At 44.4% G+C, this 23,400-nt stretch overlaps 2 protein-coding genes across 6 annotated transcripts; both read right to left on the reverse strand.

Moving 5' to 3' along the window:
- Positions 1-280: 280 nt before the first annotated feature.
- BLOC1S2 (biogenesis of lysosomal organelles complex 1 subunit 2) lies at positions 281-4,102 on the reverse strand. 3 transcript variants are annotated; one of them, XM_053948571.1, is made up of 5 exons: positions 3,994-4,102; positions 2,881-2,997; positions 1,934-2,053; positions 1,336-1,440; positions 281-818 (listed from the first exon to the last, which is right to left on the reverse strand). In XM_053948571.1, the coding sequence occupies exons 2-5, from the start codon at positions 2,921-2,923 to the stop codon at positions 787-789; spliced, it is 300 nt and encodes a 99-aa protein (XP_053804546.1). In that variant the 5' UTR covers positions 2,924-2,997; positions 3,994-4,102; the 3' UTR covers positions 281-786. The 3 variants fall into 3 exon arrangements, with proteins under 3 accessions (XP_053804546.1, XP_053804545.1, XP_053804547.1); XM_053948570.1 differs by lacking the exon at positions 3,994-4,102 and adding an exon at positions 3,765-3,898; XM_053948572.1 differs by lacking the exon at positions 3,994-4,102 and adding an exon at positions 3,397-3,414.
- A 364-nt stretch (positions 4,103-4,466) lies between these two features.
- On the reverse strand, positions 4,467-23,004 carry LOC128791195 (broad substrate specificity ATP-binding cassette transporter ABCG2-like). Of its 3 annotated transcripts, XM_053948565.1 has the most exons (16): positions 22,811-23,004; positions 21,025-21,299; positions 20,407-20,466; positions 19,020-19,134; positions 16,640-16,792; positions 15,773-15,930; positions 14,585-14,736; positions 13,278-13,394; positions 12,192-12,457; positions 11,558-11,640; positions 11,099-11,188; positions 9,549-9,673; positions 9,039-9,193; positions 7,516-7,605; positions 6,254-6,366; positions 4,467-5,363 (listed from the first exon to the last, which is right to left on the reverse strand). In XM_053948565.1, exons 1-16 carry the CDS (start codon positions 22,922-22,924, stop codon positions 5,216-5,218), a joined length of 2,214 nt encoding a protein of 737 aa, XP_053804540.1. In that variant the 5' UTR covers positions 22,925-23,004; the 3' UTR covers positions 4,467-5,215. The 3 variants fall into 3 exon arrangements, with proteins under 3 accessions (XP_053804540.1, XP_053804542.1, XP_053804541.1); XM_053948567.1 differs by lacking the exon at positions 22,811-23,004 and having other exon boundaries at positions 21,179-21,259; XM_053948566.1 differs by lacking the exons at positions 4,467-5,363; positions 9,549-9,673 and having other exon boundaries at positions 6,260-6,366.
- Between the last annotated feature and the right edge of the window lie 396 nt (positions 23,005-23,400).

The raw sequence follows: 23,400 nt of genomic DNA on the forward strand, positions 1-23,400 counted from the left end.
CAAAAACTACTAGGCTCAAAATCCACTGGTGAAGTAGAGAAAGGGTCTGCTAAGTCAACTGAACATGTGATAAAGTAATATGTCTTGAAACTTCACCAGAGGTCCAGACAGTCAAAGAATATAATTGCAGGAATACTTGATGCAGAGTTTAAAACATGTTCTCTTCTATCATCCCTAGTAGCTTGAAGGAGTTTGTCTTTATTAACAGATTCCTTTGAAAAAATAAAAAACAAAACCAGCTTGTGTAATCTTTCCAACAGAACTTGACATTCCAGAGAAATATATGCAGCAAGTTTATTGTAAATTTTTAATTAGTCTTTCTATTTCAAACAGATAAAAGGGGACACCAAAATGAAGTGTTTTCAATACTCCACCCATTAAGTCCAAAGGTCCAGGTATCTTCCCAACACAGAGCTCAATGAAGGAAAAATTGAAGTTTAGGTCCTGCTGCTACTAAGGGAAAATGTCTTTACAGATTATGGAAGACTTTCCCTAGACCAAGTATTTCATGTAGAAAACAGGACTAACACACAAATAGCCAATATCGACATGAGTTAAAGACAAGCTTCTACTTTTCACTGCAGAACTGAGGCAACAGTACCCCTTGAGTAGAGGAAAATATTATTCAACCTTAAGCCTGAATACAGCCTACCAATAGCTGGAAAAAGTCCCAGTCTCCATGTCAACTGTAAACCAAATCCTTGTCAACATACAGAATTGCTGTTGTGCAAAACCAGAGATCAGTCCAATTCACTGCCCAACTCCAGCTTATAGAGTATTGTAATTTCATCGTTTCTCCAGTTTTTTGTACTTGGCTTCTGCAGAAGGAAAAATAGTATTTTAGTACTGGGTAGTTAAAAGCTTTGCATCCTGTAAGCTAACTGACTGTATCATCCAGGATCCTTTTTTTCTACTGCATTTTAGGCAAATATAATTGTACAACAATTTTTTTAAGAATCTGGTGCTTAAGTCAGAAAATAATATTAATTTAAGCCAAGAGGAATTGGGTGACCAGTGGAACATTATGAATCCCTAATTTGCAAGGTTAAACATCAGTCTTTAAAATATAAGTCAGTGCCTACCATAAAAAAGAAACCAAGCCTCACTAATAAGCAGTAGTTAAACAACACCTGTACTAGTCCACCAAAATATAACTCATTACACAAATCTTTTCCCAATGCTTATCACTTCACACACAATGTTTGTGCTCAAAAGCTGCTCAGGCAACTCTACACCTCAGATTTGTTAAACAAAACAGAGTTTACTTTCTTTCTTTTTAAATTCTCTTGCAAGGCACTATGCTGCTAGGTCTTAACAGTGGAGGATGATAGTTACCAAGTTTTTTGGAATATGCATCCAATTTATAAGCTGCCTGCTCCAGAGCTGCAACCTGTTCCTCAATTAGGTTTATCTGTTCCAGATATGGCTGAAGATCAGCATCTTAAAAAAGCATAAAAACTTTATCTGTCAGTTCTCAGTAATGCACTTCCAAGAAACAGTTCACATTTGAAACACAAGAATTTCTTATTACATTCTTCAGATAACACAGTTCAAAAGGTGCCCTCTCCCGCCCCAAAATTAAGTGGTGACTCTGACAGCCACGTTCCAGGAAAATATTAAATGTTTAAGAGTATTGTCTAGTCTCCAACACAAGTAACAGGAGAACATGAATTAGAAAAAGTGTTATTCCTATCAGATCCAGAGTCTGGGGTAAACCAGGACACAAATTCAGATGTATTCTCTCTTACAGTAACCTACAGAGTCTAAAGCTGTTAAGAAATATACAAGACTGGCATTGCATAGCAGCACATCTGTATCAGTGAGGTTTTTTCCCTTCAGCACTAATAGAGTGTGAACCTTTTGACTCTAAGATGCTTTATTTCCCAAATAAGTGTGCCATTCATGACACCCCTACCTTATTTGGTGTACTTACATTTTTGGTTTAAGTCCTTCAGATTTCTGCTGATGTTTATAGCAATATCTTTCATTTCTAAGTACTTCAAGCTAGTCAGCTTATTCATGTTTTCCAGGAGTTTGTAGTCTTCACTGGTGGCTTAAAAAATAGAAAGTTTATTTTAATTAAAGGTGATGTAGTTTGAATTGTGTGCAGACTCTTGAAGAGGACAAGAGATTTCAAACCAACAGCCAAATGAAGCACAACAGTTTAGATGGCAATACAGGTTATTAGTATACACTCTACAGAAAGATGACATTTTGTGAATTGCAAAAATCAACTGCACTGATGAATTTACTTCTAAACTTACAAAAAAAAAAAAAAATTACTAAATCCTCATATTTCTACTCTTAATTCTGTCAGTTAGACACTTATGTTTACAAAACTGATAGCACAAATCCAGACTGGTAATTTTTACCATAGGCCTTCAAGTCTGCAAATCAGGAATGCTTTCAAAATTAGAGCCTATGCAATGCATTAACTTGGTGAGTAGTTTACATCGCTCCAGTTAATTTTGCACACCAGTTTATTCTAAAGCATAAATGTTGGAAAACACGTATGATCCTTGCTCTCAAGAAAAAAATTACTCCAGTCTCTGTAGTGCATCCCTCCTACTCTATCTTAACCCAGACCACTTTTGTTAGATTGACTTTCCATGTACAAACCTCTTTGAGACAAAAAATAATTATTTTTAAGCTGCTGATATCACACTGAATTGTTCTGAAAAATATTTGTGCTATTCTGGGACTTAGTTAAATTAATATAACTAATCTCAGTGTTACAACCTAGCAATGTGCCAAATTTGGACTGCCAGCCTTACCAGATGAGATCTAAATAGTTACAGTTTAAACAAACTATCCAACAGATTTCTTTGAAACAAAGTGAAAAGAAAGCAGAACTCACAGGTCAGTATTGCAGTGCCTTACCTGTCAGTTCACCTGTCAAGTAAGTGGCCATTTTGCTGAACATATCTTTGCAGAGTTCATTGATATCTGCTTCCGCTGGCTCCTTAGCTTCCTCTGCAGTTTCAACAGCAGGATCCTCTACTCAGGGTAAAGACATTACAGGGTTAAGGCAAACTATAGCAAGTCCAGAAGCACAACAGAAAGATTACATGGTCCCATTTTTTCCCCGTTCAAGCTGCCTTCAGCTACTTTCCATGTATATTGCCTTCTTTATACTGTTAAGGAGTAACAAACCATGGCAGCTTCTTCGAAGTAGTACCAGCATTTCCAAATAATACTTTACGGAGCATTCAAGAGACAGGCACCGGCCTGACAGCACTGACAAGTATTAGTGCCCCTCGCGCCTAGACAGCAAAGCAATTTGGGGAGAACTTCTGAGTGGCTGTGCACGGTGCTGCTGCTTATTTCTAGTCACAGACTCGGAAAAGAAGCACAGCTGCCCCAGTCCGCTTCATACGGGTTACAATAGAGTCCCACCTGCGGAAAGCGGCAATCGCCGCTTCTCCAAACCCGTTTCTACCACAATCTGCCCTTGTTCGGCCCCTCCCCGGAGCAGTCGGCACCTCTTCCCCAACCCGGCAGGCCGCTCTTTCCCCCGTCGGCAGCGTTTGCCGGCGTTTGAAGGCTGCCCGAGGCCCGCGGCTCCCTCCGACCGAAGCGGCGGCGCGGCCAGGACCCGGCCGGGCCCCAGGCAGCAGCGGCAGAAGGCGTATGGCCCAGCCCGGCCGGCACACGCCAGGCCCGGGCTCGCCGGGAACTCCTGCCCGCGCCGCGGCCTCCCTGGGCCGGGCCCGGCCCCGCACCGCGACCCCGGGGCACGCCCGGGCCCAGCCCCGGCCCCTTACGCTTTGCGGGCTGCGCTCCGGCCTCGGGCGGCCCCTCCGCCGCGGCCGCCATGGGCACACAGCCGCTCCACGGCCGGAGCCGCCTCCTCCGGCCCGCGCCAGGCCCGGGCCCGCCCCGCGCCCGGCACAAGGAGGAGCCCCCGGAGCCTCCGCCCCCTGAGGGGCGGCCACGGCAGGTGTGCGCTGTGCCAGCACTGCGGGGACGCGGCTGCAGGAAAGAGACAAATACCGAGGTGTAGAACGTGGTACGAGGTTACTTTGCTCCAGCCGTTAAAGGCAGTGAAGCAGAACCCAGAGCGCCTGGTTTGTGCTCGATGCGGCTGCGCCGTCAGTGCGATCGTTTCCCCCTTCCCACCGCAACCGGACCGCTCATTGCGAGAGCGCCGGCAGGACTCACACCGCACGCCCGGGTCCGGGGCTGCTGCCAGCCCGACCCTCACAGGCAAACTCTTCAGTCCTGTGTTTGAGGATGTTTTCCTTTGGCTTAGCTGATCTGCTTACATCTGCAGGTCTTAATGCGATTCAAAAGCATCTCTTCTGCTGCTGATGAGGCGGCCAGGAGCCAAGTACCAGCACGATAGTCCGTCCTGTGGGGACTGTGGTACATGTAGTTGCCACAGCCATATCTACATAGGTTTTTTTCACTCCAAGTAGCACTATATATAGATGGTGCAGCTAAGAACTGAGTCTGTTGTTTAAAACTTCTGCCAGTAGTAAGTATGCAAATTTTTATTTAGAAAGTAATAAAGAAAAAGGGCATTTCCTCTCCTCCTTTAAAGTAGCAAATATATTTCTTGCTGATCATGGGGTGGGGGGGCACGTTTGGTTTCTTTTTTTCTGCAGTACAACAGTACATACTTCTCTTCTTAGGTGAGATGTCTAACACCACTGCTATTTAGTTTTTAATGATGCTTAAGTTGTTTCTGGAAGTAGCTTCCACTAAGAAGCTACTACAAGTACAACTGTTCTTTCCTGGTAATGAGAGCTTGGTCTCTGTACTGACTTCAAACTCAAATGCATCTCCAACATATTGTGAATGGTCTCTGTCTCTCCTCAGATGTGACAGGCGCTAACAAGGGGCAACATGTCATTGCATAAATGCCACCATCACCTTCCACCCTTTGTGATGGAAAAGCTCACGTGTTCAATGGAATATTTTGTGTATAAGCTGGCCACATAATAGTAATGGTTTACGATATAAAGTTTGATGTGTACCTAAGGAATTATGAGAATGATATTTTCTCAGGAAAAAATCACTTATGCAGCGTACATTAATGCATTTCTTCTTAAAACCCACAATCCTGTGGAGATCATGCTCCAGAAACAGGAGAACAGGCTCCCATCTGAAGTCCAGTAAAGTCAGCTGAAACATTTTGGCAATCTCCAGTAGGCCCTAACAAGCTTTGCAGTTTTGACACTTGAGAAGCTGCAGGGCAAGGCAACATAGGAGTCTATGTGAACTTCCTCATAAACCGGAGTTTTGCATAGGCAATGATAAGGAAGATAACAGTCATGCAGAAGAGAGCCACTATATTTTCCCACATTGCCCAGCTGGTAGGGGCAATTCCTTGGCTGCACAGGTATGCTTCACCAGAACACCTGCAGAAAAGCACAGGGCACAAGTTCATATTACTATGTGGCACACATCTTCAGGTAATTACTTTTATTCCTGTTTCACAAAGATCCTGCTACCCTCAACTCTGCAAAACAGGTGATAGAAATAGAGAACCCATCACCAAATAAAACTCAAGGGACAAATCTAGATCTCTAGTTCTCAAAATTTTTCAGTAGCAACCTAATTGTTCTTTATAGATAACTGGCCATTTATGAGGAAACCTCAGAACCATCTTAAACTTCTGTAAGTATAGAAGCATTAGCTTTCCCTCAACAATCACTGGAAGTCTAAAAGCCATGGAAACAGTACTCTAGCACTGTTCCCTGCAAAATATTCAGCTTGCCATCTTTCTAGTACAAATTACAAAATAGTTGCACTGTTACAGCTTAAGGTATCAATAGCCAAGGGTATTTCAAATGGAGCAAAATGGAGCACTGCAAGAGAGATACTTCAGCTCTCTCTGTATCTGCAGGGAAGATAATATTAAAAAGTTCTGTGGGGGAGACATGTTTCTGATCACAGGTCTACTGCTTTCCAGCAACTCTGTAGCTGTCCACACACTGCATTTCCATTGTTGAGTGACCCTGGATTTTTTTTAGGAAAACTGATCAATCAGGGCTAGGTTATCAAATACAAAACTTAATTTAGCTCACCTGCCTATTTTTACAAGTAAAGTTTCATCCCTACTTCACTCTCTTGGGTAATTGTGGCGTTTTACTGTATAATCTTAAAATACATTTCTTTGGGACATGTTGTTGAGACTGGCTTGTAAGTGGTTATTCTGTGAATAGTATAAAAATTTGACACATTCAGACTTCCTTTTAAGCAAGTCATCATCAACAATTCAGGCCCAGAACCACCATGAGTTACTTACACTTCCTCTGAAATACTGGGGGGACAACTGCCTGTATCTCCCACTGACACTGTAGCATTTGGATTCTTCTCACCACAGAAGTAGAGATCTCTGTACTCATTCACCTGAAGAGCCTAGGGAAAGAGGAAGACACAAGATTTTTGCAGAGCTCATGGTTTGGCCTGTTAAAACTGAAACACTTCAAAGGAACTTGATTATTAGAATACACATACCATCATTCTTGCAATCATATGTTCATGTTCCTTTTTATTTTCAAGTTCTTAGACACTGCCTTTCTTAGCAACTGCTCCAAGTTCTGCATGCAGGGTGGTTTGGTGTCCCAGGCCTTGGCTTCAAAGTTACTTAGCCATGGGTTTCTGTCTTACCAGCTACAAGTTCCTGTTCATCCACATTCACCTGGATCAATCTACTGGTCCAGAAAATCATGTGGCTGCATGCAGATATTCTAGCAGCACCACACTGAAGGCATGGCAAAGTCAGCCAAAGCAAGAGGTGAAAGGTTCCCCAGCACTGGCATCCTGCACTCACTGCTATCTCACAGGACACTTCCACATTGAGTAACACTGATAAAACATCTCAGTGATACCCAAACAATGAGGTCTCACATATCCCCCACCCTGCACCAGCTCCAGCATTCATTTCAGTCATTGCTACTTGAAGTAGGACACTATTCCTTTCAAAGAGGCTTGACAAGGATGCAAAAAGGAGATGGAAACACAACTCCCACCTGTGACCTGCTCTATTTACAGTGTTTCAAGCAGTTGGACCCTTAGATTTCTGGTACCCCAGTTCCTTACTATTCATAAAAGTTCAATTTCATTTCAGAGAAAGCCATGCTGAAGACTGAGACAGTCATGCACTATAGTAAATCCTTTAACCAGTTGGAAAGTCATTGGCCCCAGACTGGCCACCCATACAGTAGTGTCTGGAGAGGCTGTACAATATTTGATTTTATTCTAAACCACAAGGATCAACTATTCAGGCTAGGAATTAGTGCCTGACTGGACAGCTTGCTCTGCTGCTCTCCAAGCAGCACTAATTCTGTAGCACAGTGTTTGTTCAGTCCCTAAGACTTTCAGCTCTCACACAGAGGTCTAAATTTCACTTCCTTTTTGAGGCTGGCTGTTTTTTTCTCTTTTATTTACCATGTTCATGCAACAAAACAAACCAAATCTGGCTTTTAAGAGAACTTCATACTTTATACTTTCCAGGAAGCAGCAGTGTGGCTACATTACTCAGAGGAGACCAATGCTACTACTCACAGTGAGGCCATATCGGGGGATGCTGAAGTACTTGAGCCAGTTCAGCCAGCCCATTACTGAAGGGAGGTTCACTAAGAGGCCAGAAAAGATCTGAAATAGAACAGAGGAAATTAATGAGTCACAAACTCTGTTTACTGCAAATAATACCACTCCTGCACAGATGCTGCAGTTCCCAGCAGAGGTACACTGGGATTGATGGACCTACTACTGCTGTCATCCCTCTACCCACAAACATGAGTTGGAGCCTTGCAGCACCCCCACACCACTGGCCCAACAGCACACCTGAGTACTTCAGCTGAACTGCTTGCAAAGAGGGCAGAAAGGTTTTCTACACACCCACATGTGAGCTAAGAAGCATGGTTACAACTTCTTATTCAGGAGGACTGTTTTATGGTAGAGCTAGGCAGAGGCTAAAGAAGATGAGAGAAATGAGAAAGAGATGAGAGAGTGGAGAGATGATAATGTGGAGAATCAAAAATGAGAAAAATGGGGAGCCTTACGAGCTGTTATTATTTCAGTCTTCCCCTCTACATCTTTTATTCCATGCTTTCTCTCGTCTGGACAAAGATTTGCTTTTACTTCTTATCACAAGTGGTCTTCCTAGCTAAACATGACACTTCAGCCTCTGCTTCATCACAAGTGATTTTGTGCTTACCCACTGACTTTCAGGACATGCATGTATCACTCCTTATACACTGTGACCTACGTCAATGTACATCAGTTGCTCTGCACTACACATGCACACTTCTCACCCACAGTGAGCAGTTGAAGCAGTGCACTATCACTTGGCTTATTGCAAAAGCAGCTTAAATTGCAAATCGAAGCATAAGGGATGTACTGTGGCTCAGAGTATGTACACAGACAGTGACCAGGAATCATCTAACAAGAAATATGTAACTTGGTAGGTTTCACAGTCAAGACATTTCATCGCCAGCATCACGTCTTTGAAAAAGAACTCACAGCTCTTATCTCCGAGTAGTGTAAATTCCTCTCTCTCTTGTTCTCTTCCTTAAAAAATCATTGGGGAAGAGTATTGAAGTAATTTCTTGAACCCCAGGGTAATACTGAATTACAAAAATAAGAGAGGGTTTGTGCCTTTTGTGCCACTTGGGCAGCAAAAATTAATGCAAAAAATCAACAGATCTAAAGTTTATTTCAAGGCTTTTTCCTTTTAAATGATCTTATTGATCACTTAGATTTCTAATACTGGAAGATCAAGATTTTTAAAAATCAATCTCTGTAAGGACAAATTTAATAAAAAAAAGCAACATGTGTTTGGGGCACACTGTTTGGAAAGCTCTGGTGGCATCACAACTACTGAACTGCACCCAACCCTTAGACTACAAGCTGGCAGAAGTGTATCTTTGACTACAGTGACAATAAAATCACAAGCATGGGGCTGACATGCCACAGGACTATGGATATTTTAGCCTGCCTAGGGTAAGCTCAACCCAGTCCTCTCAGCTGGTTTCAGCTCTTCCCTCCCCTCCACCAAAGGAGCACACACTCCCTAATATACTTACAAGCATCAGGACAAAACAAATGGTGATGAGCAGATTGGCCACAGCCACCACATCCATCCCAGCACTGATAGCCAGGGACATGGCTGTGGCAGTGTAGGACACCAGTATCAGGGTCAGCATGAAGAAGAAGAACCGCCCTGCAACAGCTTGATATCCTGTCAAAAAGCAGAAAGGTAAGAGTCTAAACAACCACATTATGAATTCCAGAGAGGTGCCCTTGGGTTCCTATACAAGACAGGCAAATCGGGAAGAAAGACGAAGTCTGGAGTTGGCAGGAACTATGCATGCTTCAAAGGTCCAAAGAGCATTACCAAAAGATGTCGTCAGGCAGGTCCCTGTGTTAGATTGCTGGTGTCTCTGCCCCTGCCCCAGAGTCCTCCGAAGTTATGATGCCAAGCACTTAAATCAGTTGAAGGTTCAAGTAGCAGTATGTTATGGACACAGGAATCTGGCTAAGTCAGAAATGTGTTGGAAGACAACACAGGTTCAATGAAAGCATCAATTCTTTACCAATCATCCAGTAACTGATGCATGAGAATATGATGGCTGGAGTAGTTCTCATGGGCAGCAGATCTCCTATCATCAAGGCCAGGAAGTAGGCAGACACACGGTAATATCCACTGGTGTACTGATGGCTGCGAGGACAGGAAGGAGGGGAGTTGTACAGGTTTAGAGGTTCTCTAGGAAGCAGGCTCAGAGTGTTGTGTTTGATTTATCCTGATTTGTTTTCTGCTCTTTCTACCACTGACTCCTCTCTATGCAAATTGCTTATATTCTTTGTGCTATCACTGACACTCTATGAAGTAAGGGCTGATCTGTCTCTCAGACCCTGCAGTCAAACAGACAGCCCACCAAGGAAAGGGAATGAAACACTGTGTGACTGCTAAGTAAAATATAAAAAACCTCCTAAGTCTCTTTTCAAAGAAAAAGATCCTTAATACAAGAGCATGGGGAAGCATTAGACTTCTAGAAACTGGAGGAAAACTTCATCCACTGCAAACTCATACAGCTGCTTCCAGAGAAGAAAGAATGATACCCAACAACGGGAAAATACCTTTGGGACCTCAACTCACCTCCAGTTCAGGGCAATTAAATGTCATTATGGTTGTTTTGCTGCTTAATGGAGCTCATGAAAAGATGCTTTAACAGGTGAGGTGCCTAAATCCCCATTGACACAGCTAGTAAATTACACTGGCAAGCAGGGCAGACTAGCAAGAAACAGCAGTGCTGGGGAATTTCACTCCTGAGCAGCTGTTAGGGACAATATCAAGCTGCTCTGAGCAGCCTGTGCGTGGACATGTACATTCCAGGCATACATCTCCAGTTTCCGTTTTATTGCATAGGATCTGTCTCTTGCTCTTCTATTGCATGAACTGGAGGCACCTCCAAACTACACTTTCAACATATATGTATGTATACATGTGTGTATACTGTATCTACATTCATTTACATATGTATACATACATACAGAAACATACACATATATATATAACTATAAATATATTATATATAAATAATATTATAAGTAAATAACTATATTTAATTATATATTAATAACTTATAATAACAATGTAATAATCAAGCACATCTCTCTAAACACAGAGATGCACTTGATTATTAATGAGCTCTTGTAAGCCAGACAGCAGCCCCCTTCATCTGAGCATCCCTTGCAAAATTTTTCCAGGAACTCTCCCTTAATTTTTGCACAGTCTTGTCATTTTAGGACCACTGCAAGACTGTGTGTCATCCCTTGTGAGAAAGAGGGCAGGAAGGATTCACAGTCTGCAGGATTCACAAGCAGACCTCAAAACCAGCTGTTACCAAAAGTGGGTAGGAAAACCAGTAAGCTGTCACACAGCAAGGAAGTAAAAGCATTTCCTCTTTCCCCCAGCTCTTAGCATTTCAGCTCCCTGCTCTACAGAATAACTTAGCATTACTATTACAATCTCATATTGCAAGGGAGCAATCAAGTCTTTGGTGGTAATAATTTTGTTCAGCATGTAAGATACTGCCCCATCTCATTCCAGGTTATGAGACAGTCCAAGTGCCTTATTACTTACACAAATAGTTTCTTGTCTCTGATGAATAGCTCAATTGCAGAGACACTGGAAAAGCACTGGTTTGTAGTGACAAAAAACAAGGATCCAACCCTAGAAGGCAAAATAGAACAGTGGAAAAGTAAGGGAACAACCAGATCAAATACTGGCAGCCTCAGACATCATCATACCATCAAGTCAGTGCTTTTCTCTGTCCACAGAATGGAGATATTCAATTGTGCTACTGTAAATCTTAGCTGTATCCTTTATCTTCCCTTTTACATCCCCTCTGTACTTATGTACAAGCCTGACAGAACTGTGGCCCCTTTAGGACCCCTGGCAATTCCATGCTGTATTGCACTGAGACTTGTGAACCCAACCCTCCTTTGTACTTCAAGTGGATCCCAAGGCCCTCCTTCCCTGTGCCTCAAACCTTACTGCTACAGATAGAAAAATGAGCAAAGCTTTGGCTTTTCATCCTACCGATTCTGAATGCCACTTCGGTCCAGTTTTACACCAAAAAAGATAGCACCCACAACCAAGGCTAGAATTACGGTCACTGCAATCTGGAAGTGGAAAGAAGAAAGGTAAAAGGAAATCCTTCAGGTAAGTAAAAAAATTAGGAACTAACATTATTAAGTCATATGCAGGGCTTAAGATTCACACCTGCCTAAAGCCTTGCTCTTGTGAGGCAATGTATACCTGTGACACACACAATTAAAATCCTTATGACAGTTTTTCAGATTTTATCCTCTTCCCTTTTCTACTTCGTTCTTTGGCTAGGATAGTTTAGTAGAAACATGCTTACAGAATAACCGAGTTTAAATTTTAAATTGAGGCACAAAATTAGTATCACCCTAGAATATCCCTATGTGACCCAGAGAATGAAACACTTTCTCCCCAACCCCAATCTTCAGTGCAGTAGTTCTTATGCTAAACTAAATTGGAGATTTTTTCCAAAGGCCATAAAGGTAGCTGAGCATCTTACTCCACTTACATGGCAGTGGAACAGGACTTTTCTGTTTCCCTGCCTTTGAAAACATGTTCTGTCCTACAAACTGCAGATGATGGGACTCAGAGCAGCAAGAGTTTGAGACTTTTAGCAATTGTTACCTACTTGTGCAATAGAGGCCTGTGGGTTCCTGATGAGATTTTTCAGGGAACGCTTGGACACCCAGTACAGCTGAGTGAAGAATCCATTTGCATAGGTGATCTCATGCTCCTGCTTGGACAGTCTCTGCTTGCTTCCCCGTCCAAGCTCCACTTTCCCCAGTGCTTCCTTTGTACTCTGATACAGGCTCGAGCTGAGATATTTCTGGTGCAGCATATCTACCACACTGCTATCCACATTGTCTTCTGTCACTCCATTTTCACTGCTCACTTCTGAGTGAGAAAAAGAAGATATGGCTTGTGATTCCCTAGGACCTTGAGATACGGCCCATCAATAAGCTCAGCAATTCTGGAGGCTGAAGAAAAAGGCAGATATGCCCAGAGAATTTGAGTTGCTCAGGCCTTAGCCCTGAGTTTAAGAGGCTAGCTTGAGTGAGAGGTTTTTCCTACATTTTTAATTGAACCTAGCTAATCTGCCCATTCTTTCTGGCACAAAATGGTCATATTCTTGTAACATGGCACCAGAAAACCTTTGTTTCATTGAATTTGGGAAAAATCAATGTTTGCTCTGATTAATATCACTTAGGTGATGTGAACTGCTGAGTAACTGCTTTACAAAATCTGTTCCCTTACAGTCCTTCAGTCAACGATGTGCTACATGATCCCCAAACAAGTATTTCTAAACATTTGACTCACTATACTGGCAGAGAATTTGTTCTCTAACAGTTCCAATCTCTTTCACTCTCCTTTAAATCCAACACTCCTTAACCTATCTACCTAGTCTTCTCTGCAGCAGCCTCTTATGTGACTGAAAAATTGTCAGCTGCCTCTTGAGACCAAGCAGTTCTAGTTTTTCCATTCTATCCCTCACAGGTTTTTTTTTTTAAACTTTTGGTATTTGTCATTGCTCTCCTATACTACTGAAGGGAAAAAAAATCCATTTAAAAAGATTTCTGATCTCTTTAAAGAAGCCCAAAACAAAGTATATCTATTAGTAGGAACAATGAAAACACAACGAAGTGCCCTTAGAGTCAAGGAGACCCAGAGAATAAAAGCTTGCCATCACCACATACAATTTCCCTTCGCAATTTACCTTTTCCTGTGTCCACGGGTCTGTGATCTTCCTTGCTTGCTGCCACAGCAGTTGAATCACCATTTATGACATCAAGGAAGAAGTCAGCTGGATTATTGAAGGGTTCACATTCATATCCTAAAAAAAAAAAAACAGAACAAACCAAACCAAAATCACACATGCAACATGTTTGCATTGCACAGGGCACACCTCTGAAGGTCAAGTTCCTGTATCACTTTTTCATAACCCCATTACCAGAAAACTTCACTGCTTTTCCTAAGTGTTACTTTACAGCAGTAGATGGACAGGATTTAGGAGATGGTGAATCCGGGGTATCTAAAGACCTTCACAGCTGCTTATTCACTGATTTCAGGTGAGGAGGAATCTCTAACTTGCTTCTACTACAGCTCAGTATGGACAACTCTTGCCTCCTTCCCAGTGCTGTTCAACCACATTCCACTCTGAAAGACACACAGTTCCTCAGCAGAGGTTCCTGGATGTCTTGCTCTATAGCCTCAGATATTTCTTCCAGAGGCTCAACTCTTATTGGTGTTTCCTTGGTCACAAGGATGAGGAAGGGCTGTCCAAGAGCAGCTTCTTATAATACAGTTCTAAGTATGGGAAAAGGAGGAAATTAAAAACAAACAAACCCAAAGACACTTCTACACCTTCCCTGAGAGAAAGGAAGTGGGCTACTAAGAGGAGGAGCAGAAGTACTGACACTGATAAAAGCACCTCCGTTAAAGCCAGGGAAAACTTATGTGTCCACAGTTGCATCTAAAGATTGGAAGTTCACTCCACATTCTCTGGTCATTATAGTCAGACACCCTCACCCTGCTTACTTGAAGAGAGGGCAGCAACCAACAACTATTAACCCATCTTAAGACACATCCTAATTCTGTCCTCTTGGTTGCCCACCTACATTCAGTCTAGAGCATATTTTTGGATCAATCTGTACAGATTGCTGCCAATCTGCAGGCTGTGGTTTAAAAACCACTGGATCTGTCACTGAGGCCTTGTACAACTACAAGCATTATCTTGTCTGTTGGACATCATGCTTAAACATATCCAGGTGATTCTTGGTTTTTGTCCTCATGCAAGGCAAAACAAAGGCAAGAGAGAGCCATACTCTCTTGTCTGAAAATTTATATGTTACTCTTTCTGTCTTTTTCCTGTTCTAACATAACACTGCTTAGACTGTATGTGTACACTCTCTAACATCCTAGTGATAGAAAAGCATGGGCCTGTTATCCCATGCTAGAGCAAGAATCTACACACAGATTTAATTCATGAGCCAGTTGCTTTTGCTCTTGGCATGGAAGACTTACCAATAGAACTGAAGTACTCCAGGGCATGTTTTGCAGGACCATGGTACAGCACCTTTCCTGAAGCCAGTAAGGTCAGACTGTCAAACAGCTTGAATATGGAGTAACGGGGCTGATGGATGGAAAATATGATGGTTCTCCCTCTTCTTGAGAGCCTGACATAGAAACAAAACATCTCTTAAGTACACCACACTTTGAATTTCAGGAAGGCAAACCCCAAATATCAAAATCCAAGACAAATACTTGGCAACTTCTCAGGGTCTTGACCCAGAAAAACCTTCTCTCCCTTCTCTGTCACTGTATCGGATGCTGCCTGCAAGACAGCACCCATCATTATAGGAGACCATCACTGCAGCCCAGGTAGCCAAAGTATGCTATTGTCTGTAGCTAGCAAAGCCTGAGACCACAGCTGTGTATAAACCCTCCTTATGTGTTTTTTATACCAGATGTCAACCTGACTAACTGGAACAGTCCTACTGGGCTCAATGGCAGTACCAGGTGGTACTTATCAGGCTGTGGAAGCCTGGCCAGCTGAGATTTCTCTTAGCTCTTCTGCTGAAGATTTACTTTGAAGTTTGTCAGATGCTCTTTCAAGCCTTTAGCACTGATGCCCAATAAGGACCCTTGATGTTCAAAGACCTATATCCACAAAACCCAGACCAAAGCAACCCCCACACACAAAACCAGACAACATGCCACAAACCCAGAAGCAGGATTAGAAAGTAATTCTCATTAAATAAGCCTCTTTTGTCCTCCTTGAATGTAACTTTGTTCTAATTGTCAGAAAACACCTCATCTCCAAAACACAGGACACTCAGGGTAAATTTGCAGGTGAAGTTATTATCAGAGTTCAAGACTGTTGTTGGGTAATAGACTCAGATGGAAGGCCAAGAAATTATGATTACAAGGCCTGACCTCCCAGTCCACCCTTTGTTGTGGCAAAGGGAAACTGTCCAAGCTACATCTGCTTTTTGGGCTCCAATCCAATGCTTGCTGTGGAAAGATTCTCATAAGCTTAAAAAGGCTTTGGAAGAGACCCAAACAATTTACCACTACTTCTGATTATATTTGTCTAGTTTTTATGTTTTAGTTTTTTAAAGGAGCATTAGAACTAATCAGTCATAAGAACATTCCTTTTTTTACTGATGAGTTGACAACCAAATTGCAACACACTGAAGAACTGATTCTTACTTCTTCAGAAGGATGAGGACTGCATTGGCTGTGCTGGCATCAAGGCCCGTTGTTGGTTCATCCAGAAAAAGGACTGGTGGCTCTGTGATGAGCTCCATCCCAATGTTGGTTCTCTTCCGCTCCCCTCCAGACACTCCCCGGATCAATTCAGTTCCTACCTGCATGCAGAAGAAATCAGATATTTGCAACAAGACCCAGTCAGTACATGCTCTGGAGCTGTGGGCTTTCCACACCTAGCAGCCATTTTCACTTTCAGAGTCCCTTTAATGAACTCTAGGACCAACAGCAGGTGAGTTTGACTCAGTGTGAGGGACTGTGTAGCAGTATGCTAAGCCTGATTTTCAGAGGTACCAGGTGCCTTATGACTTCAGGGAACAAGGATGACACTGACAAGGAAAAGACAGAGTGGGGCCACAGCATTCAGAGGAGGCACTGGTGTGCAGAGATGCTTTTTTTTGGTAGCTTGCCTGTTAATACAAGCTCTACACAGAACTTTTCCATCAAAGAGCAGTTTTCCATCCCTCAGAGCTTTCAGAAACTGAGAAAACAATTTTCTTGTCTTGTTCTACAAAGCCAGGAAGTGACTGAACAACTTTCCAAGATGCAATGACTAAGCTACTCTTTCCCTTCTGAATTTATACAACGTGCTGGACATGATCCAAAATCCTCCCCTTTTAGTAGCAAATACAAATACCTCTCTCCAAGCTCCCTCCTGAGCTGGAGACTGATTTCTTGCCTGCAATATGGTTTAGTCAGGTTCCTGTCTGGCTTCCTGTAACTGCACTACATACACCATACTGCCCAGAGACAAGTCGTTCAATTTCCAGAGGTAGTAGGATTTCTGAGAAAGGTGTTCTTCCTGCTCACCTTAGCATCAGCCACTTTGCTTAATCCCAGCTCATTGATTATCTGGGTGACTCGCTCTTCCTTCTCTTTAATGCTGATGGAGCTGGGGAGTCGCAGCGCAGCAGAGAATTGCAGGTTCTCCCTCACCGTCATCGTGCCCATAACAACGTCATCCTGAAAGTACAAATGGACAGTTGGAAAGACTCCTCAGCTGCTGAGTGGGCACAGGAGTCCCTTAGTGGCAGTTATTGGATAAGCTGTTTGCATACCACAGTGCAACCCAGACTGAAGGACAACTCCTACTTCAAATTTTACATGACATGAAATTCAAAGTCCTTCAGTAGCAGTCAAGGGGAGACTGTAGCTCTGCAGGCTCCACAGCTTACACCAAGTACCCCCTCAGCCTGGTTTCAGGCTGAGTAGTTCAAGTGCAGACAGTGCCACTGTGTACTGCATGTGTATTTTTCTTACTAACTAAAGTGAGGCAGAGCAGGTAGTGATTTTGTAGAGCTAAACTTCTGTCAGTCCAGCTGGAGCCAAAGGACATTGCTAGTGCTCAGTGTTCAAGGTAGAGACACTCAGGGAACCACCTTGGCCAGCTCAGCTCTGTTCCCAGTTACAAGCCATACCTCGTTGTGGTCCAGAGCACTTGCTGAGTTCAGCTGCCAACAAGGAGCTTTCCCCAGCTCCTCACTGGCAGCAGATTCTCAGAGAAGCAAGCGTATTGCACCAGGATGGTCCTGCATGTCTCAGCTATGTACAACTCTTGGACCTCAGACTTTATTCTAAGGGTTACAAAAGCTTCAACAGTCATGTACACTTTGAGGAAGAATCAAATCTATCCAGCTGACAGACCTGGGCAGCCTACAGCAACCTGCTGAACCAAATAAGAGATTTGTCATCAGATCCATTCAGAGCTCCATCACCCCCACTTTGGTATTTGTACCAATTCTATATCCTACCATATGATGAGAAAAGGGCTGCAGCAATGGGTAGCTGCTAAGAAACATGCCTGTTCCATCAGCCATCTTTGGAAGACATCCCCTAAGCTGCAGGACAGCAGATTCTTGCCTGCTTTGGGACTCTGCCCACGTCAGATGTAGTGCATCACTAGCACACATGATATACCAGTCAACCATGTTTGGCACTGGAGTTAACAGAGGAAGACAAGAATGTGCTGCTTTGCTGCCAAACATGGTTTGGGCATTCCAAGCCTTCCCTTCCCACAAGCCCTCAGTCTCTGACCCCAGCCTCCCATTCTCCACTCTCAAATCCGCCAATAGAACTGTTGGGTCACTACACTGCAAACTAAACTGTGAATTTAAGCTTAATACCAAACATAACCAATAGTGGCATGACACCTTCACTCTCACAGCATGAAAGCAGAGACCATGAGCAGTTTTATAGGGATAACAAATGACTTAGCATGCTGTATGCTTATCTGCATAAAAATGATCCTATAATTATGTATTTAGGTCCTCAGTGTTCGTAGTTTTTGGTTCATCTTTATTAATCCAGGGAGTACTGCATGGAGTGGGAAGGGGTAGAGACCATTTATCATTTCACCAAGTTGCTTATCATTTTAAAGTTATGTTTGGTTGCTTTGGACATTTGAGAGACAAATGTCTTAAACTGGGACCACTTGTGAAAAACTTACTGGCTTTTCATCGGCCACTGAGGATTTGGGCATCTCTGACCTACAGGATCAAGATTTAGAACCAGTCTCATCCCATGGATCCTGCAGAGCCCCCCAGCTGGCAGCTCTCAGCTGCCTGTGTCACATCTGCCTGCAGTCAGAACCCTGAATGGTTTCCAGATTTGGCTGCTCATACGACTGCCAAGAATCCCCTTCTCCCCAAGCTCCCCAGGGCTTTGAGGGTCTATTATTGGTCCAGGCCTCCACCCACTTCCGCAGATTCAGCTGGTTTTTCCTGTCTCCGAGTGGAATGAACCTCTGTCACAGCCAGCTAGAATCAGAGGAAGAACAGCAGGGATCTATTTATTTCCTAGAATTATTGTCTGATAGTTTGAAGGTACTTCTGCCAGCTAGAACAGCTTCTGAGTTTAACAACAAGAGATTTTGGGTGTCATGTTTTTTTTTCTCCCTTTTTTAAAAGCACTTCAGGGCAGAGCCCAAAGGCCAAGTCACAGCAGTCCAGCAATTTCGGCATCCATGTGGCTGTGGGAAGACACACCTCTGTTCTTGACTAGGCTGGAGTAACAGTTTGATCTTATTGTATTCCATATTCCAGATTAAAACTAAAAACTGTAACAGCTGAGTTATCAAATTAGGCTCTGTAGGGATCACAGAAAATTACCTAAACTAGTCGTTGATGCTTCCTCATCTTATATGATCTTCCATCCCAAGGTCTCCTAGGCCTCCAGGAAGGCAGTTACTCACCTGCACCACATATCCTGAGATGCACTTGAAATTTGGAGGTTGTGGGATGCCATCTATAAGCACTTCTCCAGACAGACCTGCTGGGTCCTTTCTGGCAGCCAGCACATCTAGGAGACTTCAGACAAACACGAGGCATTAGGTTTTTGCAATAACTGCTGCTTTTACCCTTGACTGGTTAAGTACCACCAGCCAGGACCGAGTTACAGCCTGCTCAGAGTGTGCTGCAAACAAGAGGACACAGGAAGGGGCTTCTCCTACTCTGCAAACTTTAGCTCTTTGTACAGAAAGTCTGGTGTACATGCAGGGTTTTTCCAGCACACGGTGTGCCACAGCAGTATGGCAGTGTACAGATGCTCACAATTCACAACAGTCAACCCCCTACAGACATAAACTTGGTCTGTGTATTTACAGATAATTTCAAATGCACAGAGACAAGAGCACCCTGCTGAGTAGTTGCAGGCTGCTCTCCAGCCAGGGGAGCACTGAACTAACTCCTCTTATCTCAAGGAAATTAATCCATATGGGTGTAAACAAGACAAGAGATAAGATTAATTCTAGAAAGTATTTTTTTTAAGGTATCACTGGATTCTCCTCTTCTCTGCCAATGCAGAGGCCAGCCTGTCTGCCAGATAAGTAAACTGCCCTGATGAAATGCTGCTCTTGAAAGCATCCTGATTAACCAGCAGTCTCCTTAGAAAAGAAGATCAATGGTCACCACAAAGACAGACCAGTGTGAACCCTGGCCATATTTCCGAGTGTCTGACATTGTTAAAGTCAGAGAATGACAAAGAGTTCTCTTACCACAGGAGAGAAACTGCATTAGCATTGGATGGAAATAGTCTACATGGAATTTCTCTGTGCCTTCATCCAAACAACTCAAGAATGTGTGCACCCCCATGAGCAGGCCACAGCCAAGTTGGGCTAAGGATCCAGAGCATCCTACAGACTGCATTACACCATATTACTGTCAGTTGTCACAGAAGGGTCTGGCCTAGCAGCTTCAAGGAAGACTTGTTGCAGAAAGTTCAGAGGGAGTGACATCTTCCATGCCCCAGAGGAGCTTGTACCCCATCCCCACCCCATTATCAGTCAGAACAGAGCCTAGATCTGAGCTCCAGTTCTGCCTGGTATCTTAAGTCAGGCCACCACCAAAGATAACTGCAGTAATACGGAGCACCAACTGGAGCAGATGAGGGTGTGACACAGTCACAGTGCAAGAACTTCAGCAAAGCTGACAGAGGGGCAGGAGGTCAAGCTGCATCACCAGATTTCTCAAAAGCATGCACAGGTCTAAGCGTGCAGATACCTCACATCTCCCCTAACCCTCAGAATCCCAAATATACCCTGAACAACTGATTGTCCATTTAAAGGAGCAGAAGGTACTCACGAAGATTTCCCACTCCCTGTTGGCCCCAGGATAGCATTCAAGCCTGGTTTCATAATGCCACTGGAAGAAGGAAAGAGTTGTTAGCAAATAAGGACATTTACAAGGACCACCCATATGCAGATTTTAGTAGATAAGAGATGTGAACAAAAGACTATTGAAAGAAAAACCTCAGATATTAAAAAATTCTTAAATCTGAAATCTATAAGCATTTTTCCTTTCTATCACAGACTGCCATTCAGAACAGAATCAGAACTGGACATAAAAAGCAATCTACATAAGACAGAAATTAAGAGTCTTCCCTGCTCAGCAGGGTCTTGAAAAGAAGCAACAATTGCTCTCTGTTGCTCATTTCCTCTGACTGCACCTTGAACCATAGTTAAGGAAACCCTCAGATCTTGTGGCAGAAGAGTTCACACAAGTTTGGCCCTAAACTGCTTCAGCTATATCCCAGCTATTTTGCCTGAAAGCAAATCAAAGTGCTTACATGAACTGCTGACTGGCAGGAAGGCAGTCATTTCTGTACCAGCACAGCTGGATCTGGAAGGTGATACGAGGTCACTGGTTCACAGCAGCAGATTAATTCCTACCCTCTAGTATTTCATTTAAGCAAACACTTACTTAACGTTATGAAGGATCCTCTTTTCCACGATTTTCCGTTTACAAAGGAATCCACTGGACTGCTTAACGGAGTACTGGATGTTATGGAAACTCACAACGGAGCCACGAGGAGATCGGAGGGACTCTTGTGTTGGAACAGAACGTTGGAAATTACCTGCTCCTTGCTCTTCTCCAACAGAAATAATACTGTGATCAAATGTGTCTGACATCATGTTCTTGTTACACAGGCCAAGCTCCACTGCATGGAGGTCGCTGTTGTTTTGAGCAGTTCCCATCTTTTGAGACGAAGGACACAGAAACACGCAGGGAAGGAGACACGTGAACGAAGATTTCTCCAGAAAGTGTCTTGGAAGAGCAAATTCATGCACACCACACCAATCCGTACGCATGCCAAGTTTCCAAAGGATGGACATCCGCACCGGAAGACATCCAGTAGTCAGACCCCAAAGGCACAGAAACCCGCAGATTTAGAACTAACCTTAAGTTAACCTTAACCTTTAAGGAGAATAAGTATGGTCTTGAAGTAAATAATGCTTGCTCAAAGGGCATCTAATGAGGCAAAAACAAGCCTACCTATGATGGTCACCATCTTTGGCAACACAGCCAGTACTACTAATGGAAGCTGTTACCACTTGAAGAGACTTAAGCTCACCTTCTTCAGTCATAACATGCTTATCCCCATACTCCCCAACAAAGCCAGCACAGAAAGCCTATTAATAAATCCATATAAAGAACCACAGCAAGAAAAATGTTTGTGTTTATGAAAATGAAGGCCAGTCACATGCACCTTGTTTGCTGCACAAGTCTGTTTCAGAGATCTCAATGTGATTAAAATAATAATTACGCATGCTAAAAATTACTGTGATGCTGGGGAAAGCCAAGGTGCTCATCAGGTTAAAAGAGCAAGGAGAAAGATCTCCGCAAACACATCCATTGCTAGCTCCTCAAATTTTGTGTGAAGGTAGAAGTATCCCACCAACTACCCCTTTCCCACCATCTGCACTTCTTTCCTCACAGCACTGAGAGGGTGATAACTAGTTAGACCACCACTATTGTAGTAGGAGATCTCACAGAGAGAGAGATGGTCACCCTATTAGGAAACTGGGGCTACAAAAGCCAGGTTTAAAGAAACAGGAATTGTCCTTTCCTCTCTGCCTCTTCCTATCACTGAAAGCTCAACAAGTTGCATACGTTTTTCCCTATATAAGTAAAACAAAAATCAGAGGCAAAGGAAGGGTTGTTTAGTTTAAACCCATACTGAACTCTAAGGCTAGTCACCCCTGGGAAAGACTTGCTTATGGGAAACTACACAGGATATGCTGGTTACATCAGCAAGAGATGGCTTATACACTTGAAAGGTTGCACAACAGATGATGAGAAAAAAAAAAAAAAAACGACAGGATGATAGTGACACTAGGGACGAAGACCTTATTAGACTTTTGAACATTTTTCTTGTACCTGTCCAGGCTAGGTTCTATGGTTTAGTTCACCGTACACCCTTTTATGCAGGTTTTTGTAAAGCGACCGATTAGCACTGGCAAAGGGGTGTGTGCACGGACAGCATAAGAACGAGAAAAGCCTAGCAGAGGCTACAGGTAGGCTCGGGCTGCAGCAGCACCTCACGGCAGTTCCCCTCTGTCTCCCACCCACGTCCCGCAGGCCGGTTTCGCCACTAAACCGGAGCCACGACCCGACCCGGCCGAGCGCGCTCCGCTTTCCTGCCCCGGCCCCGCCAGAGCGCTGCTCGGCCGCCCCCGCCCCGGCCCGGCCCGGCCCGCGCCGTTACCTCGCGGCTGCCGCGGCGCTCGGAGTGGCGGCGGCTCTGCCTTGGCGGTGTTTTATAAGCGGGTCCGAGCGGCGGGTTACATAAAGCAGCGGCGGGGAGTGCCGGCGGTGGCATGCAAACCCCGCCGGTGGCGGGCGAAGGCGGCGGTGATGGAGCCCCGCTCCGCGGGCGGCGCGACCCCCGGGGCGGTGCCGGCGCCGCGCGGGGCCGAGCCCGGCCGTGTGAGGGCCGCGCTGCGGGAGCGCTGCCCCCGGCAGCAGCGCTGGGCCCGGGGCGGCGGCGCGGAGCGGCCCCCGTGAGCCGGGGTGCCGCGGGGTGCCGCGGGCTGCCGGCGCCGTCAGCCCGCCTTCCCGGGGCGGGGAGAGCAGCGGGGCAAAGCCGCGGTGTTCGCGCCTGGGAGCCCCCGAGGCGCGCAGCGGGCGGCGGACACGAGGAGCGCCGTGAAATGCACGCGGCCCCTGCGCACCCCGGCACGGGAGGGACCGACGGGCAGCGGGAGGCAGCGCCCACTCTCCCTCCTGCCCTCCCGCCTCCTGGACAGGTCATCACCCCCGGGGCATGGGGCCAGTCCAGCCGGGTCAGCTGGGGCC

The sequence above is a fragment of the Vidua chalybeata genome, chromosome 8 (genome assembly GCF_026979565.1).
Source record: "Vidua chalybeata isolate OUT-0048 chromosome 8, bVidCha1 merged haplotype, whole genome shotgun sequence".
Lineage (NCBI taxonomy): Eukaryota > Metazoa > Chordata > Aves > Passeriformes > Viduidae > Vidua > Vidua chalybeata.

Excerpts from the sequence above, each read along its gene's own strand:
- BLOC1S2 (XM_053948570.1), bottom strand. The coding sequence starts at position 3,816 with ATGGCGGCCGCGGCGGAGGGGCCGCCCGAGGCCGGAGCGCAGCCCGCA. Across the intron at positions 2,054-2,880 it reads CTTGACAGGTGAACTGACAG|CCACCAGTGAAGACTACAAA; the intron begins GTAAGGCACTGC and ends CTATTTTTTAAG. Across the intron at positions 1,441-1,933 it reads GAAGGACTTAAACCAAAAAT|ATGCTGATCTTCAGCCATAT; the intron begins GTAAGTACACCA and ends TGCTTTTTTAAG.
- LOC128791195 (XM_053948565.1), bottom strand. The coding sequence starts at position 22,924 with ATGCCACCGCCGGCACTCCCCGCCGCTGCTTTATGTAACCCGCCGCTC. Across the intron at positions 13,395-14,584 it reads GGAGTACTTCAGTTCTATTG|GATATGAATGTGAACCCTTC; the intron begins GTAAGTCTTCCA and ends TTTTTTTTTTAG. Across the intron at positions 9,194-9,548 it reads CATCAGTTACTGGATGATTG|GATATCAAGCTGTTGCAGGG; the intron begins GTAAAGAATTGA and ends GCTTTTTGACAG.